Source organism: Urocitellus parryii, chromosome 4, assembly GCF_045843805.1.
Source record: "Urocitellus parryii isolate mUroPar1 chromosome 4, mUroPar1.hap1, whole genome shotgun sequence".
Classification (NCBI taxonomy): domain Eukaryota; kingdom Metazoa; phylum Chordata; class Mammalia; order Rodentia; family Sciuridae; genus Urocitellus; species Urocitellus parryii.
The window spans coordinates 9,336,285-9,357,604 of record NC_135534.1 but is presented as its reverse complement, the minus strand read 5'-3'; the positions used below and the strand labels follow the sequence as shown (position 1 = coordinate 9,357,604).

General features: G+C 51.0%; 1 protein-coding gene across 3 annotated transcripts; it reads right to left on the bottom strand.

The window, feature by feature from the left end:
• Positions 1-3,888: 3,888 nt before the first annotated feature.
• Lgals12 (galectin 12) lies at positions 3,889-12,319 on the bottom strand. 3 transcript variants are annotated; one of them, XM_077797551.1, is made up of 9 exons: positions 12,251-12,319; positions 10,512-10,600; positions 10,176-10,389; positions 9,230-9,349; positions 8,674-8,712; positions 8,089-8,115; positions 7,424-7,512; positions 4,581-4,731; positions 3,889-4,111 (listed from the first exon to the last, which is right to left on the bottom strand). In XM_077797551.1, exons 1-9 carry the CDS (start codon positions 12,317-12,319, stop codon positions 3,965-3,967), a joined length of 945 nt encoding a protein of 314 aa, XP_077653677.1. In that variant the 3' UTR covers positions 3,889-3,964. The 3 variants fall into 3 exon arrangements, with proteins under 3 accessions (XP_077653677.1, XP_077653678.1, XP_077653679.1); XM_077797552.1 differs by lacking the exon at positions 8,089-8,115; XM_077797553.1 differs by lacking the exon at positions 8,674-8,712.
• Between the last annotated feature and the right edge of the window lie 9,001 nt (positions 12,320-21,320).

The following is a 21,320-nucleotide window of genomic DNA, read 5'->3' as shown; positions in this document are numbered from 1 at the left end:
TGGATGAATGAAATTTAGAAGAACAAGGAAGCAGCAACAGATGCCAGCTCTATTCTTGACCGGGTTCTTGATTGCTGCTGTAATTGCCTGAGGATATCAGACTCTTCCAAAGCAGACTGTGCCAATGATTTTCCAGGAAGTTTCCAGAAGCCTTCAGTCTCCAGTAGCATAGCCCCGTTGATCCCTCTTGTTCTGGGGTTTGCTCAGCTACTGGTTCTCCCAACTCCCTGGCCGGCAGACGGCCATTGTAGACTATCCACCTTCGGGTCAGGTAAGCCAACCTACTAAGTCCCCTTTAGAATCCTAATTCCTGTTGATTCTGTTCCTCTAGAGAATCCTGACTAATACACCCATCAAAGAAGAGAAACTAAATTTGCTATATCAACAAATGCTGAAGATATCCAATAAAACCTGACAGTCATTCATGATTTTTTAAAAATAGGGGAGGGGGGAATCTTCTAGTGAATTGAAAAAAGCCAAAAAAAAATTTATTTTTGGTCCTAAAACTTTTATCTATCCCCAGAATACCATAATCACCATATTTAATGGTGAAATATTAGTAACAATTCTCTAAAGTCAAGGATAGGTCAAGGATGCCGGCTAACAGGCCTGCTGTTCAACAGTGGTCAGGACATCCTGGCCAACGGAGGGCCTTTAGGAAAGGAGTGGGGAGGGTAGACTGAGTTGGGGGGAGGATATGATTAAAATGAAGAAATCAGAAATCAAATTATTTTTTGAAAGTGGTATGGTTGTCTTTTCCAAGTACTAAAAGAATCCAGCCATTTTGCTAGAAACAAGATAATTATTCATAAATCAGGTACATTTGTGTACCAGCATCATTTTAATGTTGCTTTTTTTTTAATTGTTGATGGACACTGTTAAGCTCGAATTCGGGACCCCCAAAAGACCACCAGAGACCAAGATCGATGTATACAGCAAAGAGGTGTTTCTTGCGAGCTAGCTCGGTCCTCCGCGCACACACACAGCAACTGGTGACGCTGAGAGGCCCCGAGCCCAGGGTTTGCAGCAGTTTTATACATTCTTTGGAGAAGGCAGGGACCCCCACATACATCACAGCATCTCTTAGCAAATCATCACACACCGCGGGAAAATCAAATAACAACTCTAAAACATGATTAGCACATTCACTGGTGGGAACAAGTTGCTGATTGGTGGCTGATAGGGGGTTGCTATGGGTCCCCACCTAGCCTGACTGAGTCAAGGACACCTGGCGCAGCAGATCTCTCCTGTTATTTGTAGATAAACAACTTAGCAGGGTGGGAATGTGCCTAGGAGTGCTCTGTGGGTCTTTCCAAGGACAAAGGTCATATCCCTTCCTTAGACAGGCTTTGCTCTGAGGTAGGGGCTGGTTTTTCACACAATGCCTTTATTTTATTTATTTATTTTTATGTGGTGCTGAGGAGCGAACCCAATGCCTCACATGTGCTAGGCAAGTGCTCTACCACTGAGCTATAGCTCAAACCCAACCAAGTATACTTTTTAAAAAGGAAAAATATATATGAATATAGAAGGGAAAGGGAACAGAGGAAGGGAGGGGAGGAGGGAAAGGGAAAGTCCTGGGGGTAGAATAGAGCAATTTATGTTCTGTGTTGTTGTAGGGACAAAAGAGGCAGGCACCAAAGATAGCAGGAAACAGTTTTATTTGGCTACAGCCAGGTTCAGAGGGTACAGCCTTTGCTGTAATCAATCAACCCCCTGAACCCTAGTTCAGGGATTTTCAGAGTTTTATACCCAGTGTGTAAGGGGAGGGGCTCAGAAGTTCACAGTCTGCAGAAGTTCACATGAAAGCAGCTTCTTCTTTCACTGTTTTGGGCAAGTTCACTCTTCAAGGACAACACCTGAGAAGGGGAGAGCTTCTCCCCTTTCTTTCCTCCCCCTGCCAGCTGTTACCGTGGAGCCCAATTAGTAACTTATCTTAAAAATGTAGACATCTCTGTGAAGCCCAGCTCAAGGCCAGAGGCCTTGTGTGCACATTTCTTCAAAGTACTATACTGGATACGTTTGTGAAAACTAGTAAGGGCGTGTCCAACACCTGGAGTGCTGGTATCTTCTCGGCCAGTGGCCAAGTAAACAGGGTGACATGAACATAGGAAGTTTATCTACATCGGACTCTTTTGCTGACAGTCCTAAAGTCAGCCATGGTGAAGAGGGCTTTTCTGTGGAGAAAGAGGGTGCCACTTCAGTGATTCTATGATCTTGTCAGAATGCGCCCTGAGATTCTGAATAACTATAAAGCACTAATAGTAAGCTATAAAGGGCCTGAGCATGAATATAATTACTATTGTGCCAGGTGCTATTAAAAAATTAAATACATAAAACTTAATTGATACATATAAAAGATGACCTCAATAAATTGGCAGAGGCACTATGTTTATGGTTAACACAAAACAATGTAGAGATGCATGTCCCCTGCACCAAAAGTCCACGCGGACAATTCAATTCCAACCAAACCAAACCAAACAAAAAACTATATTGGTGGAAAATGAAAGGTTTATTCCAAAAATTCTGGTGGAGTATTAAAAGGTCAAAAACAGCTGAGGACATCTGGAAGGCCTATGGTGTTGTAAGGCTTACTTTAAGGGGATGAGGACCCAGGACGGGCTCTGCGCCCAGCTCAGCAGGCTGGGTGGGGCTGAGCTGCCTGCTCCCTGCTTTCTTGGGCCTGGGGATCTGCCTGCCCCTGGCTCTTCCACCCTTTTATCTTCTCCTCTTTGACCTGGACCTTATCCAGAAACCTGTGCCTCAGTTTCTAGGTGGCCACTTGTCAGTTATCTTTCTCATTGATTTCAAGTTTTACTGGACTACAATCAGGGCATATTTGCTATGGAATCTCTGCTCTGGGGAATGTACTAAGATTTTTCCTGGCCAGCCTTGGAAAGTGGAGACAGGGCAGGATGTGGAGAGCATTGCTCTCTGTGTGGAGGGTACCAAGTCTTAAAAGTACTTATTCACCTCAGCTGTTTGATAATATGACTCAAATTATCTATATCCTTCCTTTTTTTCCCTGTTCTATTTAATCTGCAAAATACAGTCACGTGTCATTTAATGATGAGGACAAGCTCCGAGAAATGCATTGTTTGCAATTCTGTCATCGTGGGAACACCACAGAGTGTCCTCCCACAAACCCAGATGGTCCAGCACAAGGTGCACAGCCTGGAAGACCAATCTCGTGGGACCTCCGTGGATTGTGCACCCAGGTGGCTGACATGTGCTTCTGCGGCACGTGACTGTACTCAGGAGCTATGGACCTTGTGGCTGACTGGCAGACATGGGGTTCTCTCCCTTTCTGGGCTGGTTGTTAGTGTGCTTCTCTGAAGTGTGGCCCTGTGACTTACTTTGGCCAAAATCATGAGCAGCTGTGCTGGGTGTCACTGTGGACAGAGGCTCTGTGAGCCCACGCACTGGGAGAGTAGATGGTGTGGGTCAATCCTGGGCCTGGGCTTATGAAATCAGGGCGTCTTGTCTCTCCTTGGCTTCGCAGTAGCTGAAACCTAGACAGGGCAGCAGCAGAGCTCCAACCACAGGCCAATGCCTGTGCCCTGGGCATGGCAGAGTGATGTCGAAGACAAGGCCAGGAACTTCCAGGGGAGGAGGGGCCACTTCTCCAGAACCTCTAGATAAGAGTGAAAACAATGTCTGAATTCTTTAAAGTGTGTGTTTTAGTCCTCGTGTTAGGCCACAGAACCTGTCCGCCTGAGTGGACTCTAGGCCCTGAAGGAAGATGGAGCCCCATCCGGGCCCCTGGTGTAGGAGCAGAGTTGGGGCCACCTTTACACCCAGTGCCTCCTCTGCAGAGTTAGGCTTGTGACCCGGAAGCGAACCAGGCCTGACACGATGGTGACAGGAGGACAGTTTAATGAAGGCAGCAGAGTGGGGCCCCACCACAGGCCCTGGGAGTGGACAGGCCGTCCTCTCTCTGGCCGGGGTCCCCTGGGAATCCTCCTTAGTAGTGGACACAGTAGAGTTGGATGCTTCCACTGATGTGGAGCTCCCGCAGCCTCTCCAGGGTCTGCTGGTCCAGGCTGGTGGACCCCAGCGGCTGTCCATTGAGTGCCAGCTTCAGCCCTCCCTCCTGGCACAGGAGCAGCACCTGGTGAGGAGGGCCTGAGTGGGTGTGGGACTCCAGGCAGACCCTCCCTTCCTGCCTGCCGTGCTGCCCATCAAGACCCTCTTCCCTTGGAGGAAGGCCTAGATTGTCACCAGTGCACTGTGGCCTTCCACAGAGCTCTTCACTGACCCTGGGCCTAGGTGACCTACAACTGAGCTGGCTTCAGGAAGCGGTTTTCCACTCTGGCCGCCTGTGGGAATCATCAGGGGAGCTTTTGACAAAAGGACGCTGGGCCCCACCTGCACTCATCATGCCAGTTTCTGGGCACAGGAACCTGGGCATCAGCGTGGAGGGCTGAGGGCCAATGCCTAGATGCACCCTCTGCTGGGCCGGCCTGGCTTCCTGGCCCCATGACATCTACCTGCCAGGACATGCCCCAGTCTCCAACCACTTTGGGAATTCAGCTGTGCTCTCCCTCCTGGAGGGATGTGGCTGCTTGGATCAGACCCACCTCGAAGAATCGCTGGGGGTGAAAAAGGAAGGGGGCCGAGATGAGCTTCTTGAATCCCCAGCGTGAGACCCAGGCCAGAGTTCTGTCTGTGAAGGACGCCCTGAGCATCACCGGAGTGCGGGTGGCCTCCTCCCTCAGGCTCAGAGTGAACCTGCAGGAACAGGCCAGAGAAGGGGATTGGCCTCCATTGCCCTGAGGCCATGGCACACCCTGAGGGAGCAGCAGGGCTGTGGGAAGAGGCTTCATTATCCAGGGCTGGGCTCCTCCCACAGGCTCAGGGCTGGATCCTGGCACCTACCACAGCTTAGAGGAGTGGAGAGAACAGGAGGCTTAGACCTGAGTTTGAATCCCCGGGTTGCTGTCTACTGACTGGAGGTCAGGGGTGTTACCTGGCCTAAGCCTCAATTCCTTCTCCTGAAAATGGGGGATCATGATGATAACAATAGTAGCTGACCTTTACTGTGTGTTTAATTCTGTGTCAAGTGTTGTCTTCAATATGTGCAAGCTGCCTAGTGGTTAGAGCCAGGCTGGGGCAGTTCCACCCTAACCCTGCTGCTATCTAGTCCTGTGATCAAGAGCATGTCACTTAATGTCTCTGTGCCCACTTACTGAAATTTAGGAATGGTAACAGTGCTGTGTCTGTTTTCTGGGGTTGTTGTTAGAATTAAATGAGTTAATACATGTAAAGTGTTACTTAGAACAGTGCCTGGCACACAGTCAGTACTGAAATGATACCTTTCATTTGAAACTATTATTACATAATACAAAATTTACCTCTGAAGGACACACACACACACACACACACACACACACACACACACACACACACAGAGAGAGAGAGAGAGAGAACAAGTAGGAACCCAGAAGGTAATGTATCTGAAGACTAGGTAGTCCCTGCAGCACAGTAGGGGTCTTACAGGAGCCAGGGTTTGCCTTTGCCTTAATCCTCACTGAGGGCCTGAGCTGAGAGGTTTAGGAGCCCACTGCAGTGGTGAGGACAGCAAGCCAGGGGACTGGCTGCTTTACTAGGAACAACGGTGCGGCCTCAGACTGGGACGTGGACCAGGACTCATGACTCCAAATTTTGGGGGGCTGGTCTTTCTGTGCCTGACATCTTCCTCTCAATAGCACCCCCAGACTCTGTTCCATGACTTCTGAAGGGACCCTCTTTGAAGCACCAGCCCTGCAGCTGCTGTGGGCTGGATCCCAGCAGAAGCAGTTGAGGGCAAGAGACGGGATGCAGGGGGTGGGGGGCAGTCCTAGAAGTCTCCTGGGGAGGGCCTCTGGGACTTCCATGGATCCCCACCAGGAAAGGGCCGCAGGTGTTTCCAGCTTTGGAGAGGAGAAGGCAAGGGCTTAGTGTTGGGAAGGAGCCTGGAGGCAAGGTGCTGAAGGATGCCCAGGGGCACAGCTGGAGGGCCTGGAGGAAGGTTCTGTGGGGCACAGTACTCTCCAATTCCAAATTCACTCCATATTGAAAAATAGACTTTATGTAAAAGAGGGTTTTCAACTTCTCTTTAGAACTCACCAGAGGATCTGGCCTGACTGGGCCCCTGGAAATATTCTTCCCACTTCACACCCTTCCCATTCTGGTCCTCCCTACTCATGTGGCCAGTCTGACCTCTGAGGACATGTGTATTCACGGCCCTTGGAAAATGGCATTCAGGTTATTTGCTGTGACACTAATAACAACAACATGATCTGGAGACAGGATATGAACCGGGCCACATGCCTCAAAGGTCTGAGGAGGGAGGTGTGATCTTTTTTTTTTTTTTTTTTTTAATATTTATTTTTTAGTTCTTGGCGGACACAACATCTTTGTTTGTATGTGGTGCTGAGGATCGAACCTGGGATGCACGCATGCCAGGCGCAAGCCCTTCCACTTGAGCCACATCCCCAGCCCCATGGGAGGTAGGATCTTGATCTTGGAGCACCTTATCATTTCCCATCACCTTGACCTTAACATTCTCCTTTATCTGATAAGGAAACTCAGAAGCACAGGTGCAGTGACATTCCCAAGCACACACAGTTTACAAGAGTCTCTCTTGGCTCTGCAAGGCCCTGCTACCCACGATGTGCTTCATGCCAGCTTCTTACATGTGACCAGGAGCACTCAGGGCAGGGTGTAGAACCGACAGCAAGTTAAAGAATAAATGAAAATAAAGCCGAGAGTGGAAAGGATGCTTCCCCCATTCCCCTCCTCTGCTTCCCACACTGTGGAGCACTTACCGCGGGTCAGGTACTATTTTAAGAACCAACCTGAGATCAGTTTTATTATTACCCCCTTTACAAATAAAGAAACTGAGGCATGGAGAGGAAGAGTCACTGCCCTAAGATTGCACAGGTAGTAAGTGTGCCGGCAGTCTGGCTTCCCAAAGCCATAACATCCAATGCCTTTCTTCCAGGTAGACTGGCAGGCTCTGGTCTAAATAGATTTGAGCAGACTGTCAGGACTTGAGCGCCTCCTGGAGGACAAGCCAGGAAGCACCCATTTATTAATGGTCTCCCTCCCAGTCCTGGCTTCCAAGTACTAGCTAGCCCTCCTCTCTGGGGTGTTCTGGCTCTTTGCTAAACCAAGCATGTGTCACTCTGGGAGGCCACTTCCTCTCTCTGGGTCTCTGTCTGTGTCTTTCCTGGGATCCAGATGCAGGGCTGGTGGCTTGACCAGAGGCACCAGGAGGGAAGATGTTACTGCAAGTGGGGCTGCTGGTCCCAGCCTGACCTTCGTAAGCTCTGTGACCTTGGGCACCTTACCTGCTGCTCCTCAGCCTTCCCATCTGTAAGAAGGGGTGATGTGGCAGTGCTGGGAGGTTAAAGGAGGTGATGTTTGGTTGGATACTTACTCCTTTGGCTCTTGCAAGACCAGTCCCCGAACTATGATGACCTGCCCCGGCCAGAGGCCCTGAGGAAGAGCACGTGAGCAGGGCACCTGCTGAAGGAACAAGGGGATGGCTGGCTGTGAAGCTCTGGAAGGGTCTTCTGCCTCTAGGAACAGCTGCGAGGGCTACTGTCAGGGGCCAAGGAAGCGCACGGGGACAGGTGAGTTTCTGCCATGGGCTTGCAGCAGGAAGTGCAGCTCTCTTCATTACTAAACCCCTGCTGCTGGCCTGCTGAGAGCCTCCCCTGCCCCCAGGCTGAGCTCAGTGCTCCTGTGTCTGAGCACCATGTGCTTCTCCCATGGCTGGGTCCTGAGCTGCAGTGGCTGAATGGAGGACTAGGACCAGCTTGTCCCTCTGTCGTAGAGCCTGGCACTGGCCTGGCACAGAGGACATCAAATATCTTTTTGCAGAATAAATGGAGAAAAGGTCAAATGAAGGTGGAGTTTCAGCTGCAGCTGCCTGGCCCACCCACACCCTGCAGGCTCCCACAAAGGAAGGGAAATTCTGAGACCAAGGGCATTTCCCACCACAGGGAGCTCCTTGGCCTCCTACCCAGGAGTCTTCCCAGGCCTGAGTGAGCCCAGAAGAGGCCACACCTCCAGGGGACACAAGGAAGGAGCTTCACTCACCAGCCTGGGACTCTGCAGCAGGTAGGGCTGTCAGGAAAGAAAGGGGCACAAGGAAGCCCTTGGTCATGGGCTGGGAGGGACCCTCTTGCCATTATCCTTCCACACTGGGGATGCTTTGGGGTTGTGTCTCTCACAGCAGCAGGTGATCGACTAGAGCCCCAGTGGGATCCTCCTGCGTCCGGAGGCCCACCAGCTCTGGGGAAATGGGGAGGACTGGCCAGTGGGTCAGCCATCCCACACCTTGACCAACTTCTGTCACACAAGGCCAACCCCAGCCACCTCTCAGGGTCACTCTGAGGATGGAAAGCTCCAAGCAAAAGTCATCTCCCAGTGGGAATTATGGATCCTGGCCCCTCCTGCCAGCTGCCCATCCCCCACCCTCCCTAGGCTGGCCCTGGAGAAGGGTTGGGAGAGCCACATCCAGGCTGTCCTTGGGCTGACAGGAGCCAGTCCTATCCATGACAACCACAGCAGGAGGGGGGCCAGCTGGGCCTCAGTGTGGCTGCAGGTCATGCAGGGGGAGGAGGAGGCTGACCCCATGAGTCTTGTCCAACCACAAGGCCAACCTTGCCCCCAGAGACTCACGTATCCAGTGGGATACTCTCTGCTGCCCTCCACAAATGGCTGTCCAGAAAGAGAGGAAAACAACTCTTCAGACCACCACAAGCCCAGGAGCCACTCATCTGGCCCCCACCTGCCCTGCCCTGCTTCCCACACAGCTCCTCAGTGGCTCCTGAATCTGGTGTGTTGAACCTACCAATTCTAGGCCACCAAAGACTTACTCAATGAGACTCTGGTGACAGGTCCCAAAGATCTGCATTTTTAATAAATCCATCGGGAGGGAATGACAGCAGGCGAGCTCAGCCTGCTTGGGCCCCACATGCCGGTTCTTTCCTTCTGTCCTTAGCTCCTAGTGTAAACCACACCCCACAGCCAGCACGGACTCCTGCCACCACTCCTGGCCTCCCTTTCTACTGTCACCTTCCCCTGCACCTCCCTCACATAGGACACCTGGGCTATTTCTGACCTACAGGCCTCCTCTGTCTGCTGCTCTGGGGTAAGTGAGGGGGTCCCAGGTCTGCCCAGGAGTCAGAGGAAGGCAGAGACCAAGACCCCGGGCCTTGGCCCCAAGGGAACTTACACTAATATTCAGGAACCCAACGGCCTTCACCAAGATGTCACCAAATATGCCCAGGGTGTCCACCCGAGACAGTGGGAGCCGGTAGCGGTAGTGGAGAAAGTGCCGTCCGTTCACACTCACCTGGAGAGGCAGACAGCACCAGGCTCAGCAGCAGCTGAGCTTGGCTGGGCTCCTCACTGTGTCCCAAGCTCTGCAGGCACCTCTACCTGGAGACTCCCTCTGTGGCTCCACACCAGCTCTGCAGCGTAAGGACACTTACAGATGAGTTCAAGAGAGCTTCCAAGGTCACAGAGCTGGTAGATGGCAGAGCTGGCCCCATCAGTGCCCGTCCCTGTCCCCGAGGAAGCCCCTCTCCTCTCGGCAGGCCCAGAGCATCATCGCTGTCCCCATTGACAGGGAGGACACGGAGGCTGAAGAGGCCGGTGCTGTCCTATCCTCAGTCCCTCTCGCCCTTCCCGCCCAAGCTGTCTGAAGACCCTCTCATCTTCCTGGCAGGCGTCCGTCTCAGAGGCCAGTGGACAAGTGCCCTCTCCTGTCCTGTGCAGCTGCTGTAAGATGGGGATGGACAAAGTGCCCCCTCACGGGGTGGGGGTGGATCCCATGAGTGAAGACATCAGTGGGCTCAGAGGGGCAGGGTGTAGCCCAGGGCAGAGCGCCCGCTCAGCACGCACGGGCCCTGGGTTCAGCCCCAGCAGCCCCTGCCCCTCCCCTTGAAGGAAAGGCCTAGGAGTCAGCTGGCTGTGATGTGGCAGAGGCGGCCTCTCCAGACCCAGGCTCCATGGATGTCCAGCAGCCTGTGGGTACAGGGAGCCTGGAACCAGGTGTGGCAGCTCCTTGGTCCTCTCCTCACATTGCCACCCACCACGGTGACAGGGGAACTGGCTGAGGGAAGGATGGGTGCAAGGAAATGAGCTCAGGACCCCTCGCACCTGACCCTTCCATTCACCTTCACCTCCTCACTCCCAAAGAGAAAGAGGATGAGGAAGCTGGCCCCTCTCTGCAGGGCCACGCCAGGCCATCGGGCCTCCCTTTGCCAGCGTCCACTGTGCAGGGTGTTGCAGATGACATGGGGCTTGGTGGTGTGGAAGCGAGGGTTGAAGTGGATGTCGATGTCCGGCTGGGGGTGCAGGCTGCAGCCACACTGGAAGTCCACCTGAAACCTGAGGGGAGGGGCGGCTCTCAAAGTGCTGTCTGTCAGAGACCACAGAGATCCCAAAGGCAGACAGGAGCCCCCAGCTCGACGCTGCTGAAGCTGGGCTCCAGCTCCCCTGGACCCCCTTACCTGTGGGCATGTAGAGGGACCACTCCCTGCAGCATGACCATCTTGCCTGCGTGCAGGCCACCAAAAATGGTTGTGACATATGGAATCACCTGAACGAGGGAAGACACCGTGCTTGCAGGTTGGAGAAAGACCCGAGGGACCCCATGTCCAGTGCGTGGGAGGGAAAAACAGGACAACTCCACTTCCCTACCCCAAACAGAACCTGTCCTTACAGGAAAAAGCCCTTCCCTCTGAAACCCTCCGCCGACTGCCTGTCATGGACGAGTCTAAGCCACATCACCCTGGGGACGCCCCTTCAGTTCCCTTGCAGCCAGCTAGCTGTCCCCAGCTCTTAGGACACAACAGGCTGCTGTGTCCCCAGTGAGGCTTGTCATTCACTCAGTGCCACCTGGTGCCCAGAGCCTGGTACTGAAGTTTCTTGGGACAGTTTAATGGCCAGAGTGGGACCTGGAGGCAGAAAGAATGGCAAGTTGGAGCTGAGAGCTGACCCTTAGGTGAAGCCCTGAAGGGGACCTGACAGTGGCCCTGCTGCCCTCCTGGTCCCTTTCTCCTGGCCTTCCTCCCACCCCCCACACTCTCCCAACCCCCTGCCTCTCCTGGCTGTTCCTCTGCCCTCCCTCCACCCTGATGCCTTCTCCCAGCATCATCCGCTTGGTGCCTGAGTTATTCCTTCCCTCCCCTGTCCTCCCAGGGCACTTTGCCCGCAGGGCTGCCTTGGTCCTTGGGCCCTGGTGCAGCGGGTCTGGCTGGCTGCTTTCCCTGGGAGGCCACAAGCCCCTCCAGAGCTGAAGCCTGCTCTTTCCCCTTGTTGGGCTCAGGCCCAGCCCAGCACAGTGAGGTCTCTGCAGAGCTGTTGGCAGAAGGAGTGTGAATAGCAGAACAGGGCAGCATCCCGGGGCGCCTTCATGCACTGCTGCCAACTCCCAGCTGTGCACAGAAGCCCAAACCAGCCAGAAAGAGCTGAGTCCCCAGCGCTGCCTCCTGGTGACAGGCTCCAGCCTGGGAAGCAAGTAGCCCTGGGGCCCTGTGCAGCTGCCTCAGCCCATTGTTCAGCTCCTGGGAGGAGCCCAGGGCCCCCTCCTGTCAGCATGCCCAGGGCCACCCACAGCTTAGCAGGGCTTCCAGTTCAGTGGTTTCCACTTCCCTGGCCCAGGCAGGGTGTGTAACTAACTGAGCTGCCCTGGGAAGGAGAGGGCCAACTAAGGGAAGAGGATAATTAGTGCTTGCTAGTGGGGGTGTCCCCTGGGGGGTGGGGGGCAGCCTTCTCTAAGCATTGCCTGGCTTCAAGTTCTCATGAACAGGAGGAGGAGGAGAGGGACCCCCCACCCCCATCTCTGGGAGGTTCCCCCGGAACTGTCCCTTCCAGGCTGGAGATGAGGCTACCCTTCCTACTAATCAGGGTCCCCTTCAAAGATCCCACCCACTCCCCATTCCTGTTGGCCTCCCAGTCCATAGGGTGCAGCCTGGGCTCCCAGGCTTCACCAAGTTAAAATGTCCAGCAGTCACTCACATTCAGTTAGCTGCTCAGCCACTGTGCTAAACTCAAGAGAGCCTTCCAGAACCCTGGGCAGGTCCTGGGGAAGCTGGGCCCAAGACTGAGGTCCTCTGCACACACACACACACACACACACACACACACACACACACACACACACACACACCGACGCAGGAGGAGTCCGCCCAGGAGAAAGGGAGGACCCCTGAGACCCAGGAAGTCCCAGGTGAGGGCAGCTGCTCACCGGATGGAAGACTGGCGGCTGCAGGATGAAGCAGTCAGGAATGGGGTCCAGGTTTTCCCCAGGTGACATGAGGGGCGGGGCCACTCCTTTTGGGGCTGCAGATCCTGATTCCAGGAGCCCTGCTTCCCTGGATGGGCTCACCTTCCCCTGCCAGGTCCTCAGTGTCCTGGAGCTCCTCCAGCTGTTATTAGTCTCACCTGCGCTCTGCAGGGGCCTAATGCCACCTGGAGCCCATCTGTGGGGCAGCGGGTCACCTGCAGGGCCACACCCACCCGGCTTTGGTGAAGCAGGACAAAGCCTGCAGCTCTGGCTGGACTGTGGTCGCCCGCGGAAACTCCGTGTCGCGTCCGGGATGGGCACTAAGCCCCCAAGGAACTGGGCCCCTGGGTCTGAGGCACGTGATCACTTGGAGGGAAGCCAGAGGCTGGCCTCTTTGGGACTGGGAGGATTTGTGTTTTGGGGGCTCACCTGAGTCCTCACTGGGTCAGAGCAAGGGCTGGGACACGTGTGCAGGTTCCCGCAGCAGCCCTGCCCCCAGCTTCCTGGACAGCCTGGGGCGGCTTCCCATTCTTCCTCCCCTGGCCACCAAAGGTCTCATCTCTTTCCCTCATTTCCCTGCCCTCTCTCCTCTCTTCTTGATCCAAGTTTTATAGTCCCCCGTGACTCCATTTCAGCAACAGCTGTAATGCCAAGGAGCAGCTGAGGTCACAAAAAATAAATATATAAATAAATAAAAGAAAAGAAAGAGCAGTGAGAAAGGGGAGGAGGCAGGGCCCCCTGAGCTCAGGAGAGGCAGGGAGCTGCAGGGGGCTGCACCTGGGAGACTTGGATTCTTGCTCAGCCGCTGACCTATGCACTGTGTGCCCTTGGGCAAGTCACTTCACCTCTCTGGGCTTCCTTTGTTCACTTGAATACAAACAGGGGGACCCCTGCAGTGTCTCACAGCAGCCCTGTGTCTGAGATTGGCCCAGACCTCTGTGTTTTAGGAGAGCCCTTCAGTCCTGCTTCAACCTTCAGGAAGACTTGCCCTTTAGACCACAAAGGACAACAAAATTATGTCCTTTGCAGGAAAATGGATGGAACTGGAGAACATCATTTCTAGCAAAATAAGCCAGACTCTAAGAAATAAGAATTCATATCTTTTTCCCTCACATGTGGAGGCTACAGGAAAAAAAAAAAAAAAAAAAAAAAAAAACAGGGGAAGGGAGACCAAGATAATGGAAGGGTGACCAGTAGGATAAAGGAGGAGAGCAGGGGAGGGACAAGGGGCGGGTGCAAGGCACCAGGGAGTCAAACTGATCAAACTGTGTTTCTATGTATGTGCAAATATACCACAATGAAACCCTCATCCTGCATAGTTCAGAGGCACACACACACACACACACAAAAAGAGTAGCAAAATTCAACTCTAGGCTGAGTTGGGAGGTCCCTGGGTCTGGATCTGACCACAGTGTCTGACTTAGCAGTGTAGAATTCCTGGCAGGACCAGCTGGGCAAAGGGTCAAGTGCATGGGGCAAGAGTCAGCAGTTCCTGGGCTGGAAGTGAGAGTTCACGAGGGTCCTGGAGCCCGTGCTCCCTGGCAATCTTCACAGCACTTGGAAAGTTGTTGCAAATGCAAAATTTGGGAGTCTCCCCCAGCCCCCAGGAACAGGGCTCTCTAGAAGCGAGGCCCAGGAGGGAATGTAGATGTTAGCACGCCCTCCAGGCCATTCTGGAGTACATTGATGATTGCAAAGCGATGGTTCAGGGCAAAACTGACAGGGCTCTGGGTACTGAGCCCAGGAGTTTGTCCAGATCCTGCAGCAGAAGGTGCTTCTATGAGGAAATTCCATCAGGGGGTGTGTTCAGGAAGAGTATCTGCGTACCCTGGGAGGAAAAACCAAAGGTGGAGACCAGTTGAGCAAGGACACGAGTTCTGCATGAAAATCACACCTGGATCCTGGTCCGAGCCTCAGCATCACAGATCTTGTGACCTGTGGTCAGTGGCACCCTTTCCTCCTCCAAGATTCAGTTCTGTTTGCTAAGAAATAAAGGGACAGGATGCATTCACGTGTAGGGCTTCCGTAACAAAATAACACTGATTAGTGGATTAAGCAACAGAATTCCATTTCTGAATGTTCTGGAAGCCGGAAGTCCAAGATCAAGGCACAAATGCTATGTAAACAGTTGCTGTATTGTTTAGAGAATAATGACAAGAAATAAAATCTGTAAATATTCAATAAAGACACATTTTTTTTTTATTTTTGCAACCTGGACCTTGTGCATGATAGGCAAATGCTCTACTACTGAGCTATACCCTCAGCACCTAATTTAAAAAAAAAATTTTTTTTTCAATCTTTGCTTGACTGAATTCGCGTATGCAGAACCTGCAGAGATGGAGGGCTGACTGTATATCTAAACAATTATAATTGACTAAAGATGAATATCAAGAATATACAAAGAGCTCCTAAAAATCAATAAGAAGATAATTTCCAAGCATTTTCCAATACTATATTGTGGATTTTCTCTTAATACAATGTCAAAACAAACATCCAAGATAGACAAATGTGCTTTGGAACCCCATTTTTAAGTGAACGCATTGAAGTCCACTGCTTTGATCTACTAGAATTTATTCAACCATTTCTTATTAGTGTTTTCTATAGAGATGTAGCTCAGTGGTACAGCACCCTGTGTTCAATCCCCTGTCTGAAAAAAAAATCATGGAAAAAGAAAACGAATTAATAAATTGCAGTTCTATACAACAATGCCTGTCTATCATGGAAATGACTTTGAAAGAAGAAAGTTGCACAAAGCAAGACACAGCATGATACCGTTTCTCTTCATCTGTTGGGTAGGTTATAAGAGAATAACTTATGAACAACAAGAGATTTATTTCCCGCAGGGGGCTGAGAAGCCCAAGACCCGTACAGAAGATTCAGTGTCTGGTGTGGATCCCACTCCTGGTTCACAGACAGCCGCCTCTGCATTCTCCCATGTTGGAAGGGCACACCCAGCCCTCTAGGGGCCTCCTTGGTAAGCACACTAATCCTCTTCACCAGGAGCCTGCTTTTGTGACCTGGTTTCTTCCCAGAGGCCTCAACTAACTATTGAGACCATCTCCTTGGGGGTTGAGATGTCAGCCTATGAATTTTGGAAGGCCACATTCTATCCCACCACACACCATTTTTCAATACAGTTCCAAATATGTCAAACAAAACAGCGTATGCAGGATACAAAGAGAGTGTTTAGAAACTTCAAGAGAAAGGGCAAGGCAGGAGCAGGAGGATGCACTTGCAGTCCCAGATACTCCAGAGGCTGAGGCAGGAGGATGGCTGGAGCCCAGGCGTTTGAGGCCAGCCTGGGCATCATAGCAAGACCCCATCTCAAAAAACCAAACCAAACTAATGAACCCAAACCAATAAACACAAATCCCATAAACACAAAACTCAGGTGTGGGGAGCAGGGATGTGGGGTACAGAAGGAAGGCAGGTACTATCTGTATTCCCTCCAAATCAGACCTCCCTCGGCCTTCATTTTGCACCAATCATTGATTCCTAATCATTGTTGTAATTAGGAGGAGCAGATAGTGACAAAAAGAAGGACAGCACTTATTTGTTCCTTCAAATGGATGCACAATCACCACAGTAAAACCCCAGCAAACCAACCCTGTTCCTGCAGGCTGAATTCCCCCATGCTTGCTGGTGCCATCAAGATGACACCTTGCTCTGGCCAGCAGAGACCTGAAGATGACAGCAATGGCCAGGACCAACGCTGCCACCACTAATGTCATGACTGTGTTAGTGACCTGCAGCAAAAGAGAAGGGGACAGGGTCACAGTCGACATTCGGAGTCTGAGCAGAGATTCACAGACAAGGAGCCTGCAGCTCAGGAAAGACCCAGGATCCCTGTCCTCTTCATCACATCACAGGGGAACAACTATTGGCAGGAAGTGGGGATCCCAAGAGGTCAGGCCACCCAGAAACGAGGGCAGGAGGTGCCTGGTCAGGAAGGAAGGAATGCAGGAAGAGACCCAGGCATGAAATATACCAATCTCAAAGGAGGAAAAGTGGACATGAGATACAGCAATGACAACAGATTTCATTCAGTCACCAATGGCAGTGAGCAGGGCTCTGTTGCAATCTGTGCAGAGGTGACAGGTGCTTCCAAGGGAGATGGAGGAGCAGAGGTGGGCGAGTGGGGGTCCCTAGAATCAGGGAGGTGAAGAATGATGGGGGTGGTCTCTGTAAGGCAGTGAGGCGGCTAAACGTGCTCCCTGGCAGTCGCTGTATACCCTGAGCTCTGCAGCTCTCCCAAGGTCACTGTTCTGCAGAGAGAGAGGACAAGAGCTAGAGACCTTGGAGTGCCTTTGCCCAGAGACCCATCGGAAGAGAAGAGAAGAACGAGAGGGAGCCGGAAGGGCAAGTTAATGACATACCCGTAGAAGAGGTTCAGAAATAGAGACACCAGGCAAGAGGAGAAATAAATAGAACTGTCACCAGTGAAACCTCCACCTTGCTTGAGTTCAAACTCCCCCAGAAGCACAGCAGAAGGTCAGCCACCCCTTCAAACTGGGGTCTCCCACAATGATCCCTGGGACTTTGCACAACCTTTGGAAATGGTTTCAGGTACCTGACAAAGCAGCCCACACCACCCCCCAGAATGTCACCACTCAGGCCAAACATATGTCTACCCACCCCCCTCAGCTGACAAGAGGCGGGGGGACCCATCAGTAGGGTCACTTTGGGGAACTATGGCCCCAAGCCAGACAGCATCACTGCCCTTGGCACCATCAATCAGGATGAGATGTGCCAGGACCTGCCCATCCTGCCTGGCTTCGAACTCAAGGACGGGTCAGACCCAAGGTGATCCCTGCGGTGTGTTTTGTTCATGTCTAAAATAAAGGATGTGAGTTCTCAAGGACACAGGAGCTCCCATGTCCCTGATGGAGTCGGCAGAGTGGTTTAGAGTCAGTAGACAGCTGAGTCCCACTCCAGCTTACTAACTGGTGCCCAGGAAAAAAACGTCATTCCACCTCCCTAGACAGGACCAGTGGGAGCCTCAGCAGGGTGAGGGTCCCGTGCTGAAATGGTGAGGAAGGGCCAGCAGAAAAGCCAAGACCTCCTTCGGGACCCCAGGACCCATGGCCCATGCCCAACTCACTCACACTGTGTCATTAAGAAGGTTCCTTCTGGGCTGGGGCTGGAGCTCAGCGGTAGAGCGCTTGCCTGGCATGTGTGAGGCCCTGGGTTCGAATCTCAACACCACATATAAATACATAAAATAAAGGTCCATTGACAACTACAAAAAAATTTAAAATATAAGAGAAGGTTTCTTCCCATCCTGGGACCCCATGCTCACCATTTAGGAATTGAAGAAATTGGGCCAGGTGGTGGTCACACCCTCCAGCTCTAAATTCTCTGATTTTCTCTATAAAAGTGTTATGATTTGAATGTAGGGGGTCCCCCCAAAAGCTCATAATGCAAGAAATTTCAGAGATGAAATGATTGGATTGTGGGAGCAAATCGGAGGATTAAGCCTCTGGACTGGATTAACATAGTGGGGACTGTGGGCAGGTGGGCTGTGGCTGGAGGAGGAAGATCCTATTTTGTCCCTGGGAGGTTCATATTTTGTCCCTGGTGAGCAGAGTACCCCCTGACCCTGTCGGTTTTCTGGTTGCCCCGTCTTTCCGCCATGATGGTCTGCCTCACCTCAGGCCCCGAGCAGTGGAGTCAGATCAACTTCTCCTCCTCCAGTTATTCTTGTCACAGAACAGAAAAGCTGTCTAAAACCAAAGGAACCTATCCTCTCTCACTCCTGGGAAGTGGCAACAAGACCGTGACAAAAGGATTCAGCTCACAGATGTCACTAAACACTAGAAACCACCTCCCCACCCCCCCACACACCCCACCCCACCCCCACCCCTGATCCTAGAGCAGCTGGGGTGTTTGGTTCCCAGAGAACAGGTCACAGGCTGAGGTCACACCTGGTGCCGGTGGGTGACTCCACAGTGCAGCTCATTCACACAGTGCTTGCTCCCTGAATACTTACTTAAACTCCATAAGCCAACCACTCCTCTCAGACATGCCTGGGCACAATTTCTTTTGTCCTGTTGTTCATGACAAGGGCAATCCAGCCTTCGTAGGTAAATCCCCCTGATTAGTATTTTGGACTATTGTTATTACCAGGGATTGAACTCAAATGAATCCAGGGGCACTTGGCCATTGAGCTACATCTACAGGCCTTTCTATTTTTTTTTTGTTTTTCCTGAGACAGGGTCTTGCTAAGTCACTTAGCACTCTGCTAAATTGCTGAGGCTGATTTTGAACTTGCAATCCTCCTGCCTCAGCCTCTCAAACCACTGGGATTATAGGTGTGGGCCACCACGCCCAGGTCCCCTAATATTTTGCGGGGATTCACCTGCATTTTGGGGTTTTTGTTTTAGAATAATGGAAACCCCATTTGGGGATTTTTTTTGGAGAAGTACCTTGTAGAAACTCTCCTATCACCACTTTTGGGGAAACCCCCAGCTATGGATAGAACTGGGCAGAACATAAGGGAACTTTTCTATTTCTGCATTGTGGTAATGGCTGCATGATTATGAACATTTGTGAGTACTTAGAGAATTGTATACTAAAAAACGTATATTTTATGATTTGTAAACTCCTCCTTAACATGTTTAACTTTAAAAAATGAAATTTGAGCTAGTTGTGGTGGCCTATACCTATAGTCCCAGGTATCAGGAGGCTGAGGCAGGAAGATCACAAGCTTCACTCCAGTCTGGGCAGCTTGCAAAACCCTGTCTCAAAATTTAAAAAAATATATATATTAAAAGGTAATTGAGATGTAGCCTTATGTAGAGCACTTGCCAAGCAGGTGTGAAGCCCTGAGTTTTATCCCTGAACCAAAAGGGAAAATCTCACTAAATTTGAACATATGCATTTGAGAAGAAACCATAATGGAGGTCATAGTCACACTATACCCAAAAACAGAGTCCCACAGTCATAAAATCAAACCTGAAAACTGTCTTGAATTCCACAAAATGTCGCCTGTGATGATGATCCATAAACTACTTTTGCTTCAACGTGACCTTACAGCCTCCTATCCCATGAACTTCAAACAAGTAAGTTCTCGTGGCATGAAGAACTTGAGTGACTACAAGTCCCTAGTAGCCAATCATCACAGACCAATGTCCACTTTCTCATTCATGCTTTAAAAACTGAGCCTTAACTGAGGGAAGCTGAGATTCTGCCATCAGTTTGAAGTACCCACCTCCAAGAACTGTTCACAAGTATCCAAAAGGATGAGCAACAGACTTTTAAACCTCTCTAACTTGAGTTGATTTCATGTTGGACCGTTCTGGTGTCAGAGTGGGATCTGAAGGCTGCATGCCTGCTGGGCCCAGAGGTCAGTGAGTCACCAGGTGCTGTTACACAAAGAGTCCATGGTGCCCACTGATATCTTGCTCACTACAGAGTTCTAGGGTCTTGGTCAGACCCAAGATCAACTCTTTTTGCATTTTGACCTCTCTGATTTTTCTGTGTGCATATACCTGTGTTTCATTGCAGATTCTTTGGTGAGTCACCATTTGGGGAGTATGGGGAGAAACCCCACCATTCTCTGTGATGCTAGACCTTGGCAGAAGTATTGAAATTTCTACAGGTAGAGTCATTTTAAGGAGTTTAAAGGCAAAGATGGGTTCTACCTGGTTTAAAACACTTGCCCCACTACCTCATATTAAAAAATTCTTCTTGAAGCCTGTGACCCAGGAATCTCTGATATTAACTTGTTCATACGAGAGTGGGCACAGGGAATGCTCAAATATTGCCAGAAGAGTTTAGTGGGATATGCAGCTGGAGCTTCTGATGACCATACTAGGTAGGCTTCCCGAGAAGGAATTAAGAGGCCCAGGAAGTTGTGATCGCATGATTAGAAGATGTTAGTCAGCTTTATGTCACTGTCACCAAAACACCAGACAGGAACAACTCAAAGGAGGAAAGATTTATTTTGGCTCACAGTTTCAGAGTTTCAGTCCAGAGTGGGCTAACTCCATTGCTCTGGGCCTGAGGTGAGGCAGAACGTCGGGGTTCCGTGGGTGTGGTGGAGGAAAGCGGCTCCGCTTCTGGCAGATGGGAAACCAGGAGCGAGAAATGGGAAGGAGCCAGGGGTAGGTCAGGGAAATTACTTATATCCACAGTGTCCTCCTGCTGTGCAAAGCTGACTCTATCCCCAGCATGCCCAGCACTTCTCAGTCAGCAAACTAACATCCCAAGAGATCCTGCGCCTGGCCCCGTCAGTCCTTCACAGTCTTTGCTGTAACTCTTCAAACTCCCCTCCCCTCCTGCCTTTACCCAAGGAAGCAGAGATTCGTCGCTGTGTTGAACTGATTTCTCAAATTTGACTCCCACACCAGATTCAGAGGGAACCCCATTAGCCGAGCTAACATTACTACTCTATGTTGATGACTTTTACACCCAAACTTCTGAGGAAAAATATCAAATTGGATATGCTGTATGAATTATAGGAAAGAGTCCTCCCTCGATTTGTAATTCTGTACCACCTGCAGAGATATTTGCCCTCACTTGAGCCAGTGAATTAGCCAAAGATAAGATGGAAATTATTTATACTGGTAGCAGGAATGCTTTGAGAGGACTGTATGATTTTCAAAGTCTGTGAAAAAAAAAAAAAAGAGGGTATTTTTGGCCTATTTTTAAATTTGTTCTAATTAGTTATACATGACGGTAGAATGCATTTTGATACATTGTACACAATGGAGCACAACTTCTCCCTTCCCTGGTATACACAGAACAGTCACACCAGTGGTGTAGTCATACGTGTATATAGGGCAATGTCTGTCTCATTCTACTGTCCTTCATATCCCCACAACCTCACCCCTCCCCTCACTCCCCTCTACACAATCCAAAGTTCCTTCATTCTAATACCCACTCCCCACTATGAATCAGCATCCACTTATCAGAGCAGCCTTTGGTTTTCTGGAACTGGCTTCTTTCACTTAGCATGTTATTCTCTAGTTCCATCCATTTAGCTGCAAATGCCATAATTTCATTCTTCTTTAAGGCTGAGAAATATTCC

Excerpts from the sequence above, each read along its gene's own strand:
- Lgals12 (XM_077797551.1), bottom strand. The coding sequence starts at position 12,319 with ATGTCACCTGGGGAAAACCTGGACCCCATTCCTGACTGCTTCATCCTG. Across the intron at positions 4,732-7,423 it reads GTCTTGCAAGAGCCAAAGGA|GTTCACTCTGAGCCTGAGGG; the intron begins GTAAGTATCCAA and ends CTGTTCCTGCAG. Across the intron at positions 4,112-4,580 it reads ACCCCCAGCGATTCTTCGAG|GTGCTGCTCCTGTGCCAGGA; the intron begins GTGGGTCTGATC and ends CCTCCTCACCAG.